Below are 24,648 nucleotides of genomic sequence, written 5' to 3'. Positions count from 1 at the left end.
CCGGCTCCTGGGAGGCTGCATGTTGGTGTTTGCTGTCATAATGAAAAGCCAAGCGTAGGGACTTCCCTGGCAGTCCAGTGGTTAAGACGCTATGCTTCTACTACATGGGGCATGGGTTCAATCCCCAGGTGGGGAACCAAGATCCCTTATGCCAGTGATGCAGTCAAAAAATAAATAAACAAGTATTGCCCTGCTGGGGTCTCCTGCAGGGTGGCTTGCCGCCTCCTCACAGCCTCTTCTGCTATTACAGGGTGATGTTGGACTCAGTGACACACAGTACCTTCCTGCCCAACACGTCCTTCTGCGACCCCCTGATGTCGTGGACTGACCTATTCAGCAATGAAGAGTATTACCCCACCTTTGAGCATCAGACAGGTGTGTATGACTGGAGAAGCCCATCTGAGCTGGGACAGGCTGGGGCCAGAAATGGTGCTGGCCTCAGGCGGGCGGCAAGGCCATGATGGCCTGGAAAGGCCAGCTCTCCCCGGTATTCAGGACAGAGGGTTGCCAGAGTCCGAGGCAGGGGGAAGAGCCACTTCTGTACAGAAGAAAGCCCTGGAATCCTCACTGTAACCTCTTCCCAACTCTGTGGCCTTGGGAAACTCCACTAACCTCTCTGAGCTTATTTTGCTAATGGGTAAAATGGAGATAACATCAATCTCCTGGAGCAATTATATTTAAACAAAACAGTAGAAACCCTTAGGCCGAAGCCTAGGACATTGTGATTGCTTGAGCAACCTGGCTTTAGCCAACATTTGCTAAATACTTACTAGCCGTGCCCCAGACCCTGTGCCAAACACCCATCTCATCCTTACAGAAACCCTAAGAGAAATTAGTAATTATTATTCCCATTTTATAGATGAAGAAACTGAGGCACAGAGAGGTTTCATGACCCACCCAAGGTCTAACAGTTAACAAAGTCTCCTGCACATTGACTTGAGCTCTGTGCCCTTAACTATCCTATAAGGTCAACTTACAAATGATGGAATGCTGTGGTTATCAGTATTAATATTATAGCTATTTGAACTTTTATTTCCTTATCCCTAGAGCAGGGAAGAGGAGTTCTATAAGAATCAAGAGAGCAAATCAATATATATGTGAGAATCAATATATATGTGAAATATATAACCTGGCAACCAAGGAAGTGCTAAGTAAAGAGGGGTCCCCTCGTTGTCCCTCCAGGCCACCCTCCCCCCACATCCTCCTCTCCTAGTCCAGCTCTCTCCACCTAAGCAGGAAGCACGGGGCCTTGTGCAGGCCATAAGCCAAAGCGAGGCCAGCTGAGCTTTGCCCCAGAAACCCTCTGAGGGCCTCTATCCCAAGGTGCCGGGTGACTGCACTTCACGGCAAGCCTGGCTGACTGCTGGCACAGCAGGTACATGCCCCGCGGTGGGGGTGATGCAAGGGCCGATCCAGCCCTCAGGCCTCACCACCCAGCCTTGACCCTGTGTGTTCCAGCCCAGCGGGGCTCACACTCAGGGTCAGAAAGCAGGTGGCCTCCAGGAGAGGGTGAGTCTCCGAGGACACTGTGAAATGCGCCCCCTCTAGGAGTCCCTGCCTCCAGGCCAGAAACCAGAACTGCACAGACAGACCTGAGGCACATGCTTACACAGACCAGTCCCGCACCCTCCCCTAACCCTACACGTGACACACACGTACCGTGACATGGTTCACTCTCACCAGGGTCCAGATCATTGCACGGGGACCCGATTCATCCAGCTGCACAGGAATGTTCTTCAAGCCTAAAGAGCGCCTTGTTCCCAGAAAGACCATGAGAAATGTATTCAGTCTCTCCCTGCCCTCCCACCCTGTATTTGATCAAGAGGCTAAATCTGCAGGAGGAAAACGGAGCTTTCCGAGTCCCCGTCTCTTCCCTGTGTGTCCCATGATGGTGGAGCCCAGCCCCACCCACACATAACCCAGACCTGCCATCCTGGGAGCCCCCTCTTCCCGCCTCTTCTACCAGGTGGTGTCAGAGTGGGATGGGAGAGGGTAACCTCAGGTGTCTACCCCGTGCGATGTTCCAGGAGCTTCTGCAGTTGTCAAGAGCTCAGACTTTGGCCAAGAGTGGCCCAGCTTCTGCCATTACCAAGGGAAGGGGCTTGCCCTCTGGCACTCACATTTCAGAAGGAGCTGAGTGTTTCTGAGCTTATAAAGGTCAAGTCTGTGTGTGAAACAGTCCCCAGTGAGGACTAGGCTCCCTTGGGTCCCTACTGGTGGGAAGAATGCCCTGCAGGGCCTTCTGTCTTTTTGTCTCCCAGGAGGTGACACATGGGTCTGAGTGTCTGCAAAACCCTTCTGAGAGGGATGTCTCAGGAGACAGCCGAGTTCTCCTCCAGACACTGCTCTGCCAGCTTGCCACCTGAGTGGCCATCTCTTCTGAGGTCCTTGCCTACCTCCTAGGAAATTCCAGCTTGAAGTCAGGGTTGTCCAAATGGCAGCTTCCTGTTTGGGTCCAAGGTCACCGGGCTGGGGCTGGCACTGACTGGCCCCATGACCTTGGCCGGTTTTCCCTAACATCTCTGAGATATGTTTTCCTCGGCTAAAATAGCATCTGCCTCCCGGTGTTGGGAGGACTGACTGAGATTCCACACGTAATGTGTTTAGCAAAGTGCTGGGCATTTGGCAGGTCATCACTGCAGCCAAGACATGACCTGGAAAAACAGCTTTCTCTCTCCTTGCCTCACTCTTCATATTGAACAAAAGTGACACAGGTCTCTATCTCAACCTATCCAATTCAGAATTGTTGGCAGCTTAGACACTTTGAGACAAAAAGGAGAGGAAGGGAGAGAGAAATGGTGTGCCTGCTGGGTAAATGATGTACAAGAATGAAAAGTGCAGGGAGGAATAAGCAACATGGTCAGGAGAACCAGCTGTTTATGCCTCTTAAATGGCTCTAGCAGAGGCAGCCAAACATGCACCCTCCGTGTGTTAAGAGCTCAAGACCTGGCCTCTCTTAAAACCAGCACTTAGAGGCTGCCCTGCAGGCTGGCGAATGGACGGTCACAGATTGCAAAATGCTCTCAAATGTCATGAGTTCACCCTGATCTTCCCTTCAGCTCTTTTAAAATAAAGAATTACAGATACTGGAAAATTTTATCCAAGGTGGAGAGTGGGGAGCTGTGTATATTTCACTAGCAGGTGATATTTTTAAAAGATGATTTCTCCAATCGAGTTCCAGTAGCCAAGCATCTGATAAGTCATGGAATATCCTGACTTACCTCTACTTTCTGGAACTCTATCCTGACCCTCCACACACACACACACACCCCTACCCTGATGGCCAAGGTGGCCAGGGCAATGTGCTTGGCTTTGGGATCTTGCTCATACTTCTCAGCAGAGCTTTCTAGGTTGGGGCAGCTCTAGGGGTTCCTTGGAGGTCCCTTGGGGACCTGGAGTGACAGATGAGAAGGACAAGCTTTAGACCCCCCTCTCCATCTCCACCCTCATTTTTTTTTCCACCCTCATTTTGATTCCAAAGACAGTACAGCATAGTGGGGCTTGGCTGGGTTATACCTATATGACCTCCTCGTTGGGCTTCCCTTGTGGCTCAGCTGGTAAAGAATCCATCTGCAATGTGGGAGACCTGGGTTCGATCTCTGGGATGGGAAGATCCCCTGGAAAAGGGAATGGCTACCCACTCTAGTATTCTGGCCTGGAGAATTCCATAGACTGTATAGCCCATAGGGTCTCAAAGAACCAGACACGACTGAGTGACTTTCACTTTCACTTTTCACCTTGCTCGGCCACTTACTCGTTGCATGACCTCAAGAAGGGCTTTCACATTTCTCTGTCTTTCTTTCTTCATTGACTTTGTAAGGTAGGCTACATGATCTAGGACCTCGAGTTGAGGATGGAATGAGAAAACTCAAGAGTGTAGCAGAGTAACTGGCATGTACTAAGTGCTCAACAAATACGTTAGCTATAGGAGATTTTATGGCTTCCCTGGTGACTCAGCAGTAAAGAATCCACCTGCAATGCAGGAGGCACAGCAGCCTCAGGTTCAGTCCTTGTGTTGGGAAGATACCCTGGATGAGGGCATGGAAACCCACTCCAGTATTCTTGCCCTGGGAAATCCCATAGACAGAGGAACCTGGCAGGCCACACTCCATGGGGCTACAAGCAGTCAGATACAACTGAAGCAACTGAGCATAAGCACAAGGAGATTTTATTTGACGGGAAAAAAAAAATTATTTTAAGGTGCAAAATGCTGATCTTGGGTATTAACATCCAGATAATCAGAGAGAGAGGCATCTGGGTTCCATGGAGGCTTTTCTTAAGTAAGATTCCTATTCCAGGTAGAGATGGTTGAGATCAGATACCCAAGAGAGTCTAGGAATTTTTAAATCAAAACCAAACAGTGAAATATAAAATCATCAGAAAGCCTAAGGTGAGCCCCGTGGCGGTGGTCACACCCCAGGACACTCCCAAGGAGAGACCTCACTGTTGGCCACCTCTAGCCTCTCCTGCACACATCTGAGCCTTTGGGCAGCTGTAGCCTGGGACCACTTAGGGCCTGGTGCTCTATCCTTTCTAACCACACGTTCATGGCCTCGGCTTTTGGATGATACCCAGCCGGCCTTCTCATCTCTTCCCCATCCAGTTTCTTACACTGCTCCAAGCTCTTTTTTTTTTTTTTCCCATCTCATGGTCTAAATCACTCCACAGGCTTAGAAGGAAAGTCAAGAAAGACTATTGGATGGGGCTAGACCAACTCTGGAGGGAAATCGGGAAGCCACATATCATTTCAGGTCCCTCCTTGTAAAGTCCTTCCTTTCAGGGACAAACCACAATTGACGGTGCCCTGTGCTACTAAGTCCATTCACTGGCCCTCTTCAGTGCTGCTCCAGGCAAAAGACTTTCCCAATTTCTGATGCTAATAAATCATGCTAATTATGGTCCAGGCCGGCTAACTCAGGTCTCCTCTGACCCAGACTGTCTGCCTCCCTCTCACTGGGTCCTTGGGTTCCTTTGTTCTGCGTGTCCCTCAGTTAGACTGAGGCCCTGGTGGAGACAGCCTCATTTCCCTGAGGACAAATGTCATCCCCAAATAATAACTAATTACAAGTGACACAGGGAACTGTTGATTTGAATTGTCATCCAGATCACTGGACTAAGTTCTTTATATCCATCTTTTCTCTTCCGTTTCACAGCAAGCTTCCTAAAAGATAGACACTATTAGTATTCCTGTTTTAGAAATGAAGGCAACTGAGGTCCAGAGAGGTTAGGAAACTTTACTAGGATTGCACAGCTAACAAGTGGAGGAAATGCAATTAACACAGTGGTATGGGGGGACCCTGATATTAACAACTACATGTTAATATTTAACATTAGTGGCATTGAATAAGCACTTACTCTCTGCCTATCCTGTTCCAAGTGCTTTACATGCATTGATTCACTTAATCTTTTTAACAGCATGGAGAGGTAGATCCTATTATTCCCGTTTTGCTCACAAATTCTAGGAGGCAGGCCCCCTAAATGTGAGATAACACACACTTTAAGTTTTAAGGGATAATTCAAATAATGAGCTCCAGAACAGTAATTTTTCAAGGAGCCTTCTGATGCTAAGAAGGGGAAGCCATTTAGTATCTTCCCCTTAACTCCCAGAAGAGCAGCACTGCTTTTTTCCAGATAAATTCCAATTTGAAGAAAATACTATTCAGCTAAAAATAAAAAATAAAAATTCTGCCTCAACCAACCCCAAATTCCCAGTCCATCCCTCTCCCTCCCCAAACTATTTAGAACGGATAAACAAGATCCTACTGTATGCACAAGGAACTATGTCCAATCTCCCAGGATAAACCAAGATGGAAAAGAATATTTTTAAAAGAATGTGTATATATGCAAAACTGAGTCACTTTGGGTTTCCCTGGCAGCTGATGGTAAATAATCTGCCTGCAATGAGGGAGACCTGGGTTCGATCCCTAGGTCAGGAAGAGCCCCTGGAGAAGGGGATGGCAACCCACTCCAGTATTCTTGCCTGGAGAATTCCATGAACAGAGGGTTATAGGCCATGGGATCAGGAAGAGTTGGAGACAATGAGCAACTAACACTCTCACTTTCATAGATTAGCATAGCATTGTAAATCAACTATACTTCAATAAAAATAAATAAAATCTTAGCATGCCCACTCTAAACGATAGTCTGGAAAGAGACAACTATCCAGAAGCTTGTGAAGTTCTCCCTCAAAAATCATCACGAGGAGGGAGCCAGCCTGTGGACGAGTTCTAACTGCCCCTAGGAGTGATTTTTAAAAACTAAATAAGTCAGCACTTAAAAATTGTGAGATTTCACATAACAATCTGGTCCTGGCAACACAGGGCCTACCTTCCTGCCTGGCAACAGCCAACTAGCAGAGCTGGGCCACAAGTGTGCACTTGACATGAACTTGCCCATTCTCACTGTTCCCTTCGGGGGCCACTTTTGGGCATGGGCATCACCTGCTGACCCTGTGGGCATCTGAGTGCACTAGCCCAGCTCTAAAAGCTTAAGCCCTCCCTCTGAATTTGAATGCATCCCAGGTTACAGCATTGTCTCTGAGAACGTCACCGCAGAATTGCTGAAAACTCCCTTTAGCCCCATAAGTCTTCTTCCCAGTGCAGCTAACCCTTTAAACAGATGTCCTGACCTAGTTCCAACTTCAAAGGAGCTGGCCAAGCCTGCTGTGTAATCATGGCCTGGGGACCTTTGGATTAAGTCTACCAGACATGGGATGTCATCTGTCCCCAACTGGTAAACATAGGCAGAAGTGCCTCATGGCACAGTTTCTCTATAAAGTCTAGATTATTTTGTGAATGGTACACATGTTGAGGAAAACACATTTCCAGACAGTACAACCTGTTGAAGATAATATATTCTCTGGGTGAATTACCCTGTCTTTTATTTTCTCTGGGTTCATTTCTTCCAAGTAGTAAAATGGTCTTCATATCATTCAAACAGTGTTATCATCAGTCTCTCTATCCTTCCTCTGATTTTTCAAACCTAGGTTATATATATACATTATATATATATAAATATATATGTGAAACATAAAATATATAAATATACATACATACACTGTACTATATAAGTATTTATATAAACTATGTACATATATTTTAATTATATTTATATATATATGTGCATGCATGCCCAGTCACTCGGTTGTGTCTGACTCTTTGAGATTCCATGGACTATAAGCCTACCAGGCTCCTCTGTCCATGGAATTTTCCAGGCAAGAATACTGGAGGGAGTTGCCATTTCCTACTTCAGGAGATCTTCCCCATCCAGGGATTGAACCCGCATCTCTTACTTCTCCTGCATTGACAGGCAGATTCTTGATCACGGCACCACCTGGGAAGCCCCTTCTATGTATATACCTTCATTCAAATTGTTTAGCCTGTGTGTCCAGTTTGGGCCCTGTCAACCAAGAAGAGGGAGGCAAATATGAGGCAAACTTCCCACGTGCAAAGATGGAAGAGTTTAGCCGGGGCCTAATTCCCTTACTGACCAGCCATGCGGCCTTAGTAGAGTCGCATAACCTTCTAGGCCTTCAGTTTCCTCCCTGTGAAGTGATGACAATAGCTATCCTGCCCCAGGCTGCTCATTTCACTCCCCAAGCACCCACAGGGGGCTAGGCCAGCCCACCCGACTCAGCTTGAACAAAGCAGAGCTGACCCCGAGGAGGGGGGTGACAGGAGGACCCCTGAGTCGGGGTGAGGAGGGCGGGCCTCCCTCAGAGGGGCAGTGAGTTGTGCTCTTGAGGATGAGCAGGAATTAGAAGACAGGTTGATGCCATCCCAAGTGACCAGAAGTGCCTGTGAAAAAACCTGGGGCCGGAGGCAATGCTGAGGGAGGGGTGGGGACGGACAGAGTGAGGAGGAGGAAGACAGGATGGCACAAACACCCCACAACCAAGAGTCTTCCCACCATCTTGGCTCTTCGCCCTCCACAGGGCCGAGAACAGCCACTTCTCTCTCCACTCTGGGGGCCGTGGGAGGCACTCAGCCGGTGACGAGAGCCGCCATGTTGGCCCCGGCCCCGGCCTCCCTCCAGGGGCGGGAGCCACACAAAGCCCGCTCTGTGGGGAGCTTCGGGGCAGACAGAGCCAGGGCAAGAAGGCGGAGCCAGCGATACCTTCCCAGTGTCCATGACACTTCTCTGAATCCTTCAGGCCTCGCTGGCCTCCAGAAATAACATGGCCATGGCCATCTCCCAGAGCCAAAGAAAATAACACGGGGGTGGAGGTGAGGAGCGGGGAGGGGCCTGGAGACTTACACTTTCCTTGGAAAGAAAGAAAGTGTGTCCTCCAAGGGCAGCGCCTAGATAGGTACCCTCGGCGGGGTTCAGCTCAGGACTCTGGGAAGAATTCCAATCTTCATAAAAGTCTCTCATGCTAATACCAGGGAGGTGAGGCCCCAGGTTTACTCCAGCCAGAACTCAGCACATGCAAACACAGGCTAGATGGGACAAGGCCACCAGAGATTTTTCCCAGGAGACCCTGGAGACCCACCCCACCCACCCCATGACTGATAGGGGTCTCTCCTCATCCAGTAACATCAGCCTCCGCCATCCTGGCCAGGTATCAACTCTGATTAAAAACTTAAATTTAAACAAACCTAAGATCTGGGATCTTTTGCTGTAGTGCTTACACCCAGACAAACATCTCCAACATAAAATACCAAAAAAAAAAAAAAAACCTATTAAGGGACTAAAAATAACTGCAGGCATGCATACTTGGGGCAAATGGGAAAGTGAAAGTCGTTCAATGCTGTCTGACTCTTTGTGACCCCATGGACTGCAACCCAAGCCCACCAGGCCCCTCTGTCCATGGAATTTTTTAGGCAAGAAAACGAGTGGGTAGCCATTCTCTTCTCCAGGGGATCTTCCCGACCCAGGGATCAAAGCCGTGTCTCCTGCATTGCAGGGAGATGCTTTACTGCCTGAGCCACCAGGGAAGCCCTAAATGATAAACAATAAAATGCAAAAAGGCCAAACCCAACCACCATTTCTGAGGCACCGTGCATGATCCCTGGGCTCAGCTCCTACAAGGGAGGAGTTGTGGCAGACCACCTAAACCACCCCTCCATCCTGACCCACCAATTCGGCCCCCTTCCTAACCCCACTTAAGAGACCAGGTTGACCCTCCTCCAGCATCTAGCAGGGACACCTGTTTCTTGTTCTTATTCCGTCGTGCTGAAGCACAAATCATAAGAAAACCTTGCCTGAATTCCTGGTCTGGTCTCTTATCAATTTCTATTGATTAAAGAGTCCAAAGACCCGAGTCTATAACAAACCTAACGTTAAGTTTGATCTCAATCCACTTCATGGTAGGAAAAGAAATTTCTGGAAGGGCTCTGAGTTAAGGGGAGCCTCAGTTTCTTCCTATTACCCATGTGAGAGGATTTGAGGAAGCAAAGCTGGTGTAGGTCAGGGCACATAGCAACCTGACCAACACAAATGGGTGCTTAGGGGCAGAGAAGCCATCTCCTGCCTGATATTAGAATTGCCACAGTTCATTTGGGGATAGTGGCAGCAAATTCATTATTTAAAGGGAGAATCATAACAGCCTTGCTGCCGTTTACTGTGGGGTCTAACTCATGAGAGACACTCTGTCATCCACACAGCCTACACCAGTCACCTCTGCCTGACTCTGCCCGCTCCTTTCTCCTCAGCCCTCTCCTTCTCTCTGGCTCTCCTCCAGCCTCCAATTCTCCTTCCGTGTTTCATCGCTTCTCTGTACTGACCTCTGAACACCAGCATGATAGAACGGGAAGAGCACTGGCTTTTGAGTTCAGACTGGGGTTCATATCCCAACTCTGCCCACCACTGGCTGTGAGATATTCAGCAGGTTCTTTGTGACCCTCAGGTTTCTCATCTGTGACCTCCTGGGGGACAGGAACCAAACCTCCTATTCATCATGAATCCTTAGCTCGCAATTTGTTGTTTCATACATAGCAGGTGTTCAGTGATAATCTTTGCTGTTGTTAAGTCGCAAAGTTGTGTCCATTTCTCTGCCACCCCATGAACTGCAGCACACCAGGCTTCCCTGTCCTTCACTGTCCCCTGGAGTTAACTCAGACTCTTGTCCATTGAGTCGATGATGCCATCCAACCATCTTACTCTCTGTCACCCGCCTTCTGCTCCTGCCCTCACTCTTTCCCAGCATCAGGTTCTTTTCCATGAGTCAGCTTGTCACCTCAGGTGGCCAAAGTATTGGAGCTTCAGCTTTAACATCAGTCCTTCCAATGAATATTCAGGGTTGATTTCCTTTAGGATTGACTGGTTTGATCTCCTTGCTGTTAAGGGACTCTCAAGTGTCTTCTCCAGCACCACAGTTCAAAAACATAAATTCTTTGGTGCTCCGCCTTCTTTATGGTCCAACTCTCACATTTGTACATGGCTACTGGATAACCACCATAGCTTTGACTATATGGGCCTTTATCTTAATAATAGCATTAAAAAATCTTCTAGACTCTTTTCTAAGTACTTTTATATGTATTAACTCACTTAATCCACAGAATGACCATATGATATAGGGGCTATCATTATCCCCATTTTACTGATGAGAAAGTTGAAGCTTTTTGAATGAATGAACAAATGAATGAATGAGTACCATGATAATTGCAAGGTTTGCCAAAGTGCCTGACCAGGAACCTGGTCCCTCACCTCTTCCACACCTGATCTGTCAACCTTTTACTTTCTCCTGGCATTGGGACAGTCTGTTAAGCACCCATCTGTGCCCCTGGGTCAGGCACAGCCACCTCTCAGCCTCTTGGACCGGATGGTGCCCACCTCTGTCTGGGAGCACAGGGGGCTTCAATGAAGGAGTGAAGGGGATCTGGCCTTGGGATAGAAATTCCTCAAAACGCCACCAAAAACACAAGAACAGCAATACAACCAATACTTCCACCTCCCCCATCCCCTAGAGAAACCTGCTCTGGTGATCCATGGTCTGCCAAACACTTGGGCAACTTCTCAGCAACCCAAGACGGCCAGAGACAACACACAAACCAGTAGCCAGTGTGGGGCAGCTGTCCATAAAAGCAGAGGGAATCAAATCAGCTTCATATGGTGCCTGGCACACCACAGGTATTTAATAAGTATTGATCGATAATGCTCCATATAGTCTATATACATTAACCACAAACTCCAGAACAGCCCTGTGAGTGGAGCATATTATCCCCATTTTACAGATAAGGAAACTGAGGCTTAAATATCTGTGGACCTTGCCCAAATAGAAAGCCTTGGAACCGGGATTAAAACCCAGGCTTGTCAGGCTCTAAAGTCTATACTCTTGATGTCATGTTGTCTGAAATCAAATACCTGAATGGCCTTTTTCTTTCCTTCTCCCCTAGTGACCCCCCTCTTCAAGGTACTCCCAAGCCATAATCAGGTTTCTCACCCCTCATTCTCTCTTCTGCCGATAAGTATACACACAGGATGCCTCTGGTTTTCACTGCAGGATAGAAGGTTACTAGGGTTCCAGGAAAACACCCCAGGACAGAAGGCCCCTTTGACTCACCGGACAGAGGATGAGGATGTTAACAAAACCAGAGCCTCCTTTGGGGGGCTTCTAATCCTCTCCCAGCTGCCATCCCTCACTTGTCTCTTCCTGGTGCAGCTTGCGACTCCTACTGGACATCCGTTCACCCTGAGTACTGGACAAAGCGCCACGTCTGGGAATGGCTCCAGTTCTGCTGCGACCAGTACAAGCTGGACGCCAACTGCATCTCTTTCTGCCATTTCAACATCAGTGGCCTACAGCTGTGTGGCATGACGCAGGAGGAGTTCATGGAGGCTGCCGGCGTCTGCGGGGAGTATCTATACTTTATTCTCCAGAGCATCCGCTCACAAGGTCAGTGTCCAGAGCATGGGGCCTCAAGGTCAGGGGCTCGGGATTGGGACCAAATGACCTCTGAGGTCCTGCCCCACCACAGGACTCACGTGGTGATATTTTATTGACCACAACTGTTAACCCAGATCCTCTACTAACCAGGCCTTTCCATACCTAGAATCTCTAGCACACTAGAATCAGAGATTGGAGGTAAAATAGAGTGAGTACTAAGAAAGTAAGTTGAGTCCATTTTTTTCAAAAAATAAAGAAAAAAAAAGAAAACTAAAACATCTTCAGGGATTGCCCAGGAACCAGGCTGATACAACAAAATATTATGTTCATAAAGACTGGTAGCCATAAAAAGTGAACAGAAAGAGACTTCGGCTTAACCTTTCATTAAGCAGTGGAAGAAAATTAACTAGACCCCTTACCTTCCCTGTTTCCAGGGAGGCTCAACTAATTGCACTTTCCTTTCATCACATTCCTAATGGTCAAGGATCAAATGGCCACAAGGCGGCGCCACTATCTTTACTTAACACATCACTTGCCCTGAAAGGGGGTCTTCCCTGATAGCTGTTGGTAAAGAATCTGCCTGCAATAAGGGAGACCCCAGTTCGATCCCTGGGTCGGGAAGATTCCCTGGAGAAGGGATAGATTACCCACTCCAGTATTATACCCACTTCAATATCCTGGCCTGGAGAATTCCATGGACTGTATAGTCCATGGGGTCACAATGAGTCGGACACGACTGAGCGACTTTCACTTCATGCCCTGAAAGGGGCTTCCCAGGTGATGCTAGTGGTAAAGAACACTCTTGCCTATACAGGAGACATAGGAGATGGGAGTTCAATCCTTGGGTTGGGAAGATCCCCTGGAGGAGGGCATGGCAACCCACTCCAGTATTCTTGCCTGGAGAATCCCATGGAGAGAGTAGCCTGGTGGGCTACAGTCCATGGGGCTGTGCAGAGTCAGACACAACTAAAGAGACTTAACATGCACACACATGCCCTGAAAGAGTAGAATGCATATGGACAGGTTTTTTTTTAATCTGGAAAGGCCTTTTGAGAACATATAATTCTGTTTCCCCATATCGCAGATAAAGGGACTGAGGTCCCAAGTGGTTAAGTAACTTCTCCAGGGTCACACAGAAAACAAGGCTGATTCATGGAAAGTCAGCACCAAGCAAGGGCTGCGAGATCAGAAAGACCTTTGTTCCTACCCTGGCTCTAATACATCAGAGCCACAGGACCTCTGGCACATGGTTAAACCTCTGTGAATCTCCATTGTCTCACCTCTAGGGTGGGGTAATGATACACACATCCTCAGCCTTCTTGACAGGATTCAGTGAAACATTACCTGGCATAAGCAGTTAAGAAAGCAAATATAGTGAATGACACCTGCTTTTGTCATCATGAGTATAACCAAGAAGCAAAAATAATCTAATAAATAAAGGAAACACATTTCAGCTCAATTTAAGGAGACACTTCTAAAAGCACCTTCTTTTGTTTCATGGATGGTCAAGTCCCTTCGCTGTTCACCTGAAACTATAACAACATTTTTAATCAGTTATACTCCATTACAAAATGTTTTGGGTGTTTAAAAAAAATAAAAATCAAATTAAAAAATAATAAAAAGGCTGTTTCAAAGTTATCATAGGTAGGAAGCTCCCCATCACTGGAGGTAATCAAGCAACCTAAGGGTCCCTTACTTGATGGAGGTGCTGTGACAGGGATTCCTATGTGGGCAGAAACCCAAAGAGGACCTCTCAGCTCTAAGATTCTTTGCCCCCACCTTGATCTCCCCCATCATGAGTGCCTAAGGGAACAAAAGCCCAGGACGGGGGCCCTCAGGCACTGCTTGGCTTCTGCCCCAGGAACCATGGCCTCTTGAGGGCAAGGAAGGGACAAACAGACCTGCTGTCCCTTGATTTCCAGTCCGTACTTGACTGTTGCCAGTGCCAGTGACCTACCAGGATCAGTGGTCTGCACGGAATGGGCCTTCCTAGAAACAAGGCAAATCTGAGCAAATCACAGAATCTCAGGGAGGAGGTAGGCTCTGTTCGGAACCCTCCCAAGGGATCAGCCTTGCACAAAAATCCCAGAACCACAGAGAAGAGTATCCCATCCTAGGAGAAGATGCAGCTTGGCACTGCCAGCCTCGGTCAAAGGTCAAGTCAATCACGTTTGTCTCCAGGCCCCTGCAGGTTCTGTGCTGGGATCTCCCCTCTGGGGCCCTTCTGTTCCAGGCAATTATTACATCAAAACGTTCCTGTCCCTGGTCCCATCACCTCAAGGTCTGTGCAAAATACGTGATATGTGAAAAACCAGCTGGTTTTTAAACAGGCCACAAGTTGCCTTTTCTTATTCTAAAGGATCCTAGGAGCCCCAAAGCCACCCCCAGTGATGGACTTTCAGGCAGCCTGCAGGCCAGGGCGCTTATTGTGTTGAGCAGTGAGATTACTCCATCAGCCTGCTCTGTTCTCAGATCTCTATTTAATGTTCCTTGGGTGGGAATGTGTACAGTGTATTGAAATGCAGGTACTGTGACCAAAGTTTCCAGTGTCCCAATCTGCCCAGGACATAGTGTCTTCACCTGTTATCCTGTTTTTCATTCTCAGAAGAGTCCCTGTTTGGACTATAAGTTATATGTTAAACTGGTTATTACCTAGGTTGGGCCTTGCATGCGTATATGCGTGCTAAGTCACTTCAGTTGTGTCTGACTCTGTGCAACCCTGTAGACTGTAGCCTGCCAGGCTCCCCTGTCCATGGGATTCTCCAGGCAAGAATACAGGAGTGGGTTGCATGCTCTCCACCAGGCCATCTTCCCAACCCAGGTTTCGAACTCACATCTCATGTCTCCTGCATTGGCAGGCGGGTTCCTTACCTCTAGCACCACTTGAGAAGGCCAGTTTAGGCCTTATCTGACCCCACAGATTAGGGCTCTGACAGAAAAGAACACGGACCAAGTTTTGGCAGGGAGAGGAGTCAAAGGGGGGCTCTATGCCCAGTGTGTGGTCTGTCTCCACAGGTACTGCAGTGGCATTTAAGGGCCCAGAATCAGAGGAACCCTGGTCCCTGAGGGTGGGGTCGGTGGGAAGGGAGGAGGAAGGAGGTGGCTCCCCAGCACAGGAGAGGAAGATCCCCTGGCAACCCCACCTGTTCTTGGGAAGAAGGGACAGTGCATGGCTGACCAGAACCAGTCATTCCGAGAACCAGCGGCCCTAGGAGTCAGCAGTCATAGCTGTGCCCTGTTCCCGTATTCTCAGCAAACAGAAACTGGCCCTCACATTGGATGCCACGTTAGAAAATGGATGTCCTCCGGCCTGTGGTGCCACGTGAAAACGTGATCTGAAAGTCCTGATCCATCCCCAACCCACCCCACCCTTCAGAGGAGAACACCAGTCTGCAGACTCCTTTTTGAATCGTCACGTTGGGTTTCTTAAGGCCTCCTGTGTCCATTCTTGGCCAGCATGTCACATCCCAGATCATAGACAGAGCCAATAGGGTGGTCAGGGTGGTTTTGTCACATGTTGCCAGGACGGGACACAAGCCTGGAGGCTGGGTGACTGGCAAGTCTGCACAAGGGTCAATGACTCAGACCAGTGCAGAGCTCAGGCCTCCCGACCCCGAGCCAGGACCTATAAGGGCCGGGTGGTCTCCAAGTTTCCTTCTGAAATAAACCTACCTCGCAGAGGATAAAATCACCCCCCTTCTCCCCAGCACCTCCCTTTCTGGCCTGGCCACAGAAACCAGGGTTGTATGCCATGGTTAATGGATTTCTTTTTCTTTCCCAGGTTACTCCTTTTTTAATGATCCTGATGAGACCAAGGCCACCCTCAAAGACTGTGAGTAACCAAGTTCATACTGTTGTGCCGTGGCTGTTGTAGTGCACGTGGGCTTGATGGTCCTTGTAGGACTTCATTCAAAGGCTGATAACCTGAAACAGTGGGAGACTAAGAGAAGATGGCGGAAGAAACATGGTGGACAGGACATGGGTCTTGGGTCTGTGGCTTCTTCATCCTCCCCCAGACTCAGTTTCTTTGTCTATAAAATAGTCGGACCCTCACTGGGTCATGATGAGTTCAAGTAACAGTGCATATAAAGTGCCTAACCTATGCCAGCAGAATAGTTGCTCCAAATACTGGTACCCATTAGCAGTAAAAATCATAATTACAAATTACCAACCATTAGAGGCCTTGTGGTTGATAATGTCTAAAAATCAGAGCTCATTAAGCAGATCACATTTATAATTATAAGGCAATGGAGAATCTCAAATGGCCTTGTTGACTGAAAATTAACCCTCATGGTTTCACTTCTGCAGATGGAGAAGGTTTAGGAAAGGGAACTTTTGGGGCTTTCATTTTTGAAAGCTAATGATGATGAAGATTGATCTTGGTTACTGAGACCCATGCAAAGGTCCTGGTCTGGGGGCTTGACCAACCGGGACAAAGTGGCATCCAGGGGCTTCAGGCAATGTTCCCATCCATCTTCAATAACTATAAGATTAAATTAATAGCTATGGTGGCCATTTGTGAAGCCCTTACTATGTGCCCAGCATGCTGCCAAGCCAAGTATCCTATGTACATTAAGTTATTTCAGTTCAGTTCAGTTCAGTCTCTCAGTCATGTCCAACTCTTTGCAACCCCATGGATTGCAGCATGACAGGCTTCCCTGTCCATCACCAACTCCCAGAGCTTGCTCAAATTCATGTCCATTGAGCCGGTGATGCCATCCAATCAGCTCATCCTCTGTCGTCCCCTTCTCCTCCCGCCTTCAATCTTTTCCAGCGTCAGGGTCTTTTCCAGTAAGTCAGTTCTTCCCATCAGGTGGCCAAAGTATTGGAGCTTCAGCTTCAGCACCAGTCCTTCCAATGAATATTCAGGACTGACTTCCTTTAGGATTGACTGGTTTGATCTCCTTGCAGTCCAAGAGACTCTCAAGAGTCTTCTCCAACACCACAACTCCTCATAATTTCACTATATTTTTATATTTATTTTTATTTTTTAATTGTTATTTGAATATAGTAGCTTTACAGTGCTGTGTTAGTTTCTACTGTACCACAAAGTGAATCCTCTATATGTAGACATATATCCCCTCTTTTATTTTGGATTTCCTCCCCCTTGAGGTCACCACAGAACACTGAGTAGGGTTCCCTGAGCTGTACAATAGCTCCTCATTAGTTATTTATTTTACACTTAGTATCAATGGGGTATGTATGCCAATCCCAATCTCCCAATTCATCCCATCCCCCACTTTCCTCCTTTGGTATCCATATGTTTGATCCCTACATCTGTGTCTCTATTTCTGTTTTGCAAATAAGATCATCTATACTAGTTTTCTAGCTTCTACACGTACGTGTTAATATATGACATTTGTTTTCCTCTTTCTGACTTACTTCACTCTGTGTGATAGTCTCTTGGCCCATCCACATCTCTACCAATGAGTAACTTCACTAGATAGTAGCATTATCTCCATTTGCTGCTGAGGAAACTGGAAGTGCTGGAACTTGCAAGTCACAAGTCATTGCAGAACTGAGATTCCAACTCATCTCCTCAAGGTCTATGCTCTTATACGCTGCGCTCTGTACCACACGCCCACAGGTGCACACACATGCACGCAGACGTGCCCTCAGACCCTTGTGCTCACTTTGCTGTCCACTCAGTTGAGACCTGGGACTCAGGATTCCTCTGAGTCTGGGCCCAGTGCCACAATGATCCAGAGAACAAGGGATATTTGACTTACACCCAGCAAGCTAGGAAACCATCAGAAGGGGCCCAAGGGATGCACCCCAGCCCTTCTCCACTTGTTCTCTCCTCTCCCCAGCCCTGCCCCACTCCCGCCTCAGAAGAGCCAGTGAACCAAGCCTGCAGGCCCAGCCTTGCTGCCGGGCACCTCCTGTGCTGGCCCAAGATGCAGGCTTTGTGACTGGACGGATGGCCTCTTGGGGACGTGTGTGTGACAAGCTCAGTGTAGACACTGCCCCTCCAGTCTCTATCCCAGCTTCTGGAGGACAGTGAGCGTGATTTCAGTCAACAACAGGGAACATATCCTCTGGCCACACCTTACCAGTCTCCAGTTCCAAGGCAAGCAAACCTCTCCAAATCCCACAGACAACAGATAGCCTGGGCCCTGTTCCCATTGGCCCGTGTCAGGCACAGACCTGCTGCAGGGACATATTCAAGATAAAGGCCACTGTGAGGCAGGGAGAGCAACCCTCAGACGCTGCAGACCTCTGCAGAGAAGCTGGGGGTGGGAGTGGGGTTCACCATGCTGCTGCCCCTGCTGTCGCCTTGGGGAGTTTTGGATGTGGGAACCTCCCTCAACGTGGCCACCCAGTGATGGCTTCAGCCCCTCCATCCCCACCCCCAGCCAAGTGGGCCTCCAGCCTAGCTGACCCTTGACGACTGCCAAATCCACCGCTGAGCAGTAGGAATGGATACAGCAGGACTGTTTATCTCTGGCAAGACCCACAGGTGGAAACGCCCACCATCCCACCCACCCCGCCTCTTGCTGATCAATCCTGCATCCATCCCATCCAGCCACATAGCTTCTGTCCAAAGCACATGGGAGAAATCTTAAGAATTAAAAGCATGACTCTCTTCCACCTGTTCTTGCCATTTGGGCCTTTCAGTGAAAGCTGTTGTCCAGCTAATAGTTCACCTTTGTTTATCTTGACCGCTCCGTTTGTTTTCTCTCTTCCTGAAAGATTAAATTAAAACAAAGGCCAGGTCTGCTCTGCAGGCGATGCCGCAGAGCATGGCACTGATCTGAGAGGAGGGTGAAACCCTTTCTCCGTCTTGATCAACTGACCATCAGCCCTGCTCACCTAAGTTCACCTCTCTCCATTTGGCAGCATCTCCACTGTCAGCTGATCTCTCCTGAGCGTTCGTTGTGGTTTGGCCTGTGCGCTCAGGCCTATTTTCCCACAGTGATACACTCCTAGGCTGTAACGTAGGAAATAGCAGAGGGGAGGCCGAAGGGACCCCGAACACTGAAGTCACGCGTTCATGTCATTGTTCGTTCCAGTGAACGATGTGCTGCGGTTACTTGAGCCGAGGGCTCCAATGCCAGAAAATTGGACGTGATCTCAGCTCCGCTGTTAGGCAGGCTCCCCAAACGTCTCCAGGGCTCGCTCCATCCTGCTCAGCTGTCTTCTTGTCCAAGAGCTTTCTCTGTTGGCTCTTGTTAGGATTGCAGTGTCGCTCAGCCCCTTCACCACTGCCTCGATCCTTTCACACTACTACTGCATCTTTCTCCACTGCGTTTATCACCAATATGGGTTTGTTCACTGGCTGTTCCCTCCCACTTGGGTCTAAGTCCCCTGAGAGGAGAGACTGGGACCTGTTCCGTGTGGTCCCTCAGGAGCCTGTGAGTGAGGGACCTCCAGTGAGACACCTCTGTCTTCTTATATGTAAAGTGGGAAAAGTAAGAAACATGCATCATAAGGGTGGGTGAGATTGGGTGACCAGCTGGCCACGGCAGATGTTGAGCAGACTTTAATAACTATTCATTAAGTATCTGTTGAACACTTGCCATGAGAGACATGCTGAAGCAGTAGTTGTGAACATCCGCTTTGGAACAGAACTGCTTTAGGTCCGAGTCCTGGCTCTACCTCTCTGAGTGAAACTCTTAAACTCTCTGGGCTTCAGTTGCTCCTCAATAAAGGAAAAAAGCAATAATACCTCAAGGGGTTTTGGCAAAGATGAAATGAGATACTGTCTGTGAAGTCCTCACCAAGCACTTGGCATTTAGTAAGCACTCATCTGTTTGCAATGCAGGAACCCAGGTTCGATCCCTGGGTCAGGAAGATCCCCTAGAGAAGGGAATGGCAACCCACTCCAGTATTCTTGCTGGCGATCCCCATGGACAGAGGAATCTAGCAGGCTACAGTTCACGGGGTCAAAAAGAGTTGGACATGACTGAGCGGCTAACACTTTCCACTTTCCATGAATATCAGCTGTCAGTTCAGGTGACGGATAGTCGAGGTGGACCTTTCCAGTCGAGAGATGGTGGGACCAGTGCTGGACACTGAGGAACCCTCAGGTGCTGTGGGACAGGGAAGGGTAGGTTCCAAGAAGACTTCCTGAAGAGTTTTGTGAAAACAGAGTCAGTTGGGTGGAAGTGGGAGGCAGGGAACCTGTGCAAAGGCCCTGAGGCAGGAGAGAGTCAAGCCCTATTGGGACCATCTGACCCAAGAGGAGGGATGGGGTTGAGGAGCAGCAAGAGATAAACCTGGAGAACCAAGCGGAGGTCTGGGTGTGAAAGGCCTGACTAACATGGCAGCCTCTGCCCAGGAGACCACAGGGCAGCCCTGAAGCCTGTCACCCCTCAGAGTGACAAGACCCACGGTCACTGAGGCCAGCCGCCCTGGGCAGTGGTGTGGTGCACGGGACACCATTCCTCCCTGGACAGCATGCTTATTTTGTCATGCAGGAGTTATAGCATTGCCTCCCTACAGCAGGGATGGTGAGAATAGTGCAGTACAGTACATGACTGTGCCACAGCATTTATTGAGCACCTACTGTATGCCCCGCACTGTGCTAGGTTCTGGGGATACACATGGGAACACAAACCCCTGCCCTCTAGTGGGGAGAGTCAGCCAGTGAACAAAATAAATACATAATATGTTCCATGGCAACATATACGGCAGCAAAAAATAGAACTAGGACGTGGGGTGTTGAGTAGGATGAGTGTGTGCACTTCCGGCTCAGGCAGTCAGAGAGGGCCTCCCTGAAACGGTGACTTTGAGCAAAGATGGAGGTGAGAGCGTGAGCCCGTGGACACCCCAGGGAAGAGCACTCGGGGCCAAGGGAGCACGTGCCCCCGAGGCAGGAGGTACCTGTGAGTTTCAGAAAGAGGTGAGAGGCCACTGCGGCTGGAGTGGAGGGAGCAAGGCGATGTGGGGGTGGGGAGGGGTGGTCTGCTGCCACCTTTCAGATTTTAATCATATACACTTTTTTTTTTAATTTTATTTTTGCGGCTCAAACAACATTTATTATTCACATACAAACAGGCAATTTGGGCAGAGCTCTGCATGGGAGGCTTGCATAACATGCAAGGCATCCACGTCCTGTGTTTGAGGAGGGGGAGGAGAGACCCTGGAGAAGGGAGGTGGGGATGGGAGGGGGAAGGGAGGCCAGAGGAGAGGGGTGGAGGATCCTCTTCCAAGACTCCACTTGCAGGGCTGGCCGTTGGACCCAGCTATGACCTGGGCTGTGACGTCTTCCTGCCAGCCTTGGGAGTCTCACAGCGTGAATTCTGGGCTCCGTTCACCGCCCACATTGGAGGTGTGGGAACCACAAACTCTACCTGTTGACAGGAGAAGGACCACCCCCTGCTAGAAACCTCTGTGGGCCTGTAGCTGTGGCTTCTAAATGGAAGGCCAGATTTTTTATTTTATGTTGGCGTATAGTTGATAAACAATGTTGTGTTCAGCAAAGTGACTCAGTTATACCTATGCATATACCTCTCCTTTTTCAAATTCTTTTCCCATTTAGGTTGTTACATAATTATGAAACTATACCCCTGTCTCAGACTGCTACAGCCTCAGTTCTAACCTCACCCTGCATTGATTTCATGCTTTGCTTTCTGCTCTTCATAAGCTTTAGTCTCTTTGCTTTTCCCTGTATCCCTTTCTGGTCTGTTCTCCACATGCTAGCCAGAGGGATCTTCTTAAAGTGTGGATCTTGTCAAAGTCCTAAGTCTTCACTGGTTGAATAAAATCCCTCGCCCTCACCAGGTGCCCACGTGACTTGTCAGCAGCCCGCTGCCCCTGAGGCAACACCTCCCTCCATCCCTAGCACCCTGCAGTCCTCGTGGCTTTGCACTGCTCCTCCTCCCCTCTGAAACCCTCTCCCACCTCCTGATATTAGCATGAATGTGTCCCCTCCAGGAGACCCGCCCTGGCCACCCCATCTAGATGCAGCAGGGGCTTTTGCCTGCCTCCATTCTCTGTCTAATGCCTCATTTCTTCATAACACTTACAACAGAGGCGATTTGTGTTTCACTTGTATTTTCCTTGCCCTATAGTCCTCAGCCTCTACCTGAGCAAGGACCAAGTCTGCCTTGTTCATTTTCTGTTTCCAGCTCAGAGCCTGGAATCTGACACACAGTTGGGCCCCAGTGTTGAATGCAAATTCTCCTGAAACCTACTAATTATCCCCAGAACACCCAGCACCAGCTGTCTCCTACCACGAAGGTGTCCAGTTAATAGCTGCTCATTTGTTGTGACTTAAGGTCAGAATGTGGCCTCTAGATTTCTTCCTGCAGCTGTAAATCACTCTGTTGCAGATGCTGATTCCAGTTGCTTGAAAACAGGTGGCATCAAAAGTCAAGACTGTCACAGTCATAGTCGAACAAGTAAGTGTACTGATGTCATTTGTCATTGCTAATTTCTTGAAACCATTCATGAGACAACGTTATCTACTTCAGTAAGCTTTGAAACCCAGTGTTTGAGCAGACTAGTTATTTCCCAAACAAGACAGAGAAACTGATGATTACTTTTATAAGTGTTATCAAATTTTTCTTTTCCCTTGGAAATGGTAATAGGAGAATTAAAGTAAGTAAATGTTTTAGCCAGATTGAATCTTTAAACAAGGGTTTTTTCTCCTGGTCTATTGTGGATCCTTCTCTCAAAGATACTCCAGGATAATAGCAATTCTGTTAGCTTTCCCAGCACGGAGACAGATCTACAAGGTCAATCCTGCTGGGCTTGGGTCTACCATTTAACACATTAAATCATGACCCTCTAACCTGTGCTATGAGATAGGTTACTCTTACTCTTACTAACCTATTTGAGAGAGACAGTAACTAGAGAGATTTGGTTACAGAGCAAGAAGAGGTAAATTCAGGACCCAAACCCAGGCTCCAGAGTCAGTTTTAACTATAATACAATGGAACAAGAGAAATACCAGTTCTTCATGAAAAACACAGCTGTAGGATTAGTCCAGCCAGATGGCTGTAGCTGTGGGGCCTCAGTAGAACCATACTGCTTGTCAGAAAGAAGAATGAAAGCATCATTCGAATGCCATGCCATTAATTCCATAAGAATTGGTCAGGAGTTCCATAGAGCAGGGAAGCTTTGTGAACCAGTGTCGCTGGTCGCCGTAAATTTGGTGTCTCTGTGGGTGTTTTGTAATTGTTTTAGCAGAAGAGAACATTTCACAGCTCAGTAAGTCTCCAAGTAGAGTGCTTGGTCATAACTTTGGGACATAACTCCATGAAGGAGCAATTCTCATGGTTTCATAAGAAGTTGTATGACTCAAAAAAATTTTTTTTAATTTTTTCACTTTTTTTTTTTTGCTTCCCTAAAGGCCTCCAGAGTTCTCATCTATGGGAATTTGTGCGAGACCTGCTTCTATCTCCTGAGGAAAACTGTGGCATTCTGGAATGGGAAGATAGGGAACAAGGTATTTTTCGGGTGGTTAAATCAGAAGCCCTGGCGAAGATGTGGGGACAAAGGAAGAAAAATGACAGAATGACATATGAAAAGCTGAGCAGAGCTCTGAGGTAAGTGAACCGCATGAAATGCCATGAGTCTGCCGCCACAGTTGCATAAAATGGTCAGCGGTAGAAAATTGGGCTTCCCAGGTGGCGCTAGTGGTGAAGAACCCGCTTGCCAATGTAGGGGACGTAAGAGATGCGGGTTAGATCCCGGGGTCGGGAAGATCCCCTGGAGGACGGCATGGCAACCCATCCCAGTATTATTGCCTGGAGAATCCCATGGACAGAAGAGCCTGGCGGGCTACAGCCCACAGGATTGCAGAAGAGTCAGACACGACTGAAACAACAGCACGCAGATAGAAAATTACACGGCTCTTTTTGCCTGATAACCAAAAGGTCATGAGGCTACACTTTGGGTCTGAGTTTCAGGTGGGATTAGGGTTTGTAAACTGACCCACCATCCTTGCCTTTCTTGGCAATGTTCCCTGGGGATCACTCTGAGGCCATCACACACACACACACACACACACACACACACACACACATTTTGAACTGCATGTGGTGAGGTTCAGTCTTCAAGATGTCTGGGAAAGGTTTAAGTATAAGTTGATAAGAGGGTGTGAAAATACCAGGGTAACCACGGACTGGCCTCGTCACCTGAGAGGAATGAGGAGAGTGCTTGTGTTGTTGTTTTCCCGCGGTGTGAAGCCTCCCCATGTTTCTCTTCTGCTGTCTTCACAGGTACTACTATAAAACTGGAATTTTGGAACGGGTTGATCGAAGATTAGTGTACAAATTTGGAAAAAACGCACATGGATGGCAGGAAGACAAGCTATGATCTGCTCCATCATCCAGCTCATTTAATGGATTTCTGTCTTTTCAAGCAATAGATTGCAATAGACATTGGAAAGTCCTTTTAAAAAAAAAAAAACCTGCCAACGTGCTGATAAAATTTCTCCACATCTCAGCTTACGTTTGGATTCAGAGTTGTTGTTGTCTATTTGGGGGTAATGGCCGCAACCCTTAAGCAATTCTTTTTTTTTAAAACCCAAGGCAAGGAGGGAATGACCTTTTGTGGTACCCTAATCAAACATCACTTCCCTAGTGAAGAGTTGCAGAACCACAAGGCCCAGGGCCATCAGTGCTGCTCAGAGAAAAAGGATCCAATTCTGCCACTTAGAGGCTCATCCAGTGCTCCCACTCCAAAGGCTCCAAAGTTTTCACATAGGTAACTGTGGCAGCTCACAAAGCGAAAAAAAAAAAAATGATTAGTTTGTAGTTAACATAGTAGGAGGGGGTGAGATGTGATAAGATAAACAGATTTTAAATCGTTAAAGTCAAATTCCATAGTAAAGTTTCTTAATTAGTAAAAGAGCTAAGCCATCAAGCTGA

At 48.1% G+C, this 24,648-nt stretch overlaps 1 protein-coding gene across 2 annotated transcripts; it reads left to right on the top strand.

Moving 5' to 3' along the window:
* Positions 1 to 251: 251 nt before the first annotated feature.
* Positions 252 to 24,094, top strand: ELF5 (E74 like ETS transcription factor 5). Of its 2 annotated transcripts, XM_061140259.1 has the most exons (6): positions 252 to 375; positions 11,603 to 11,836; positions 15,609 to 15,659; positions 22,105 to 22,173; positions 23,127 to 23,322; positions 23,998 to 24,094. In XM_061140259.1, the coding sequence occupies exons 1-6, from the start codon at positions 255 to 257 to the stop codon at positions 24,092 to 24,094; spliced, it is 768 nt and encodes a 255-aa protein (XP_060996242.1). In that variant the 5' UTR covers positions 252 to 254. The 2 variants fall into 2 exon arrangements, with proteins under 2 accessions (XP_060996242.1, XP_060996232.1); XM_061140249.1 differs by lacking the exons at positions 11,603 to 11,836; positions 15,609 to 15,659 and having other exon boundaries at positions 255 to 375.
* The last annotated feature ends 554 nt before the right edge of the window (positions 24,095 to 24,648 follow it).

This window comes from Dama dama, chromosome 1 (assembly GCF_033118175.1).
Source record: "Dama dama isolate Ldn47 chromosome 1, ASM3311817v1, whole genome shotgun sequence".
Lineage (NCBI taxonomy): Eukaryota > Metazoa > Chordata > Mammalia > Artiodactyla > Cervidae > Dama > Dama dama.
This window is presented reverse-complemented; position numbering and strand designations above follow the sequence as displayed.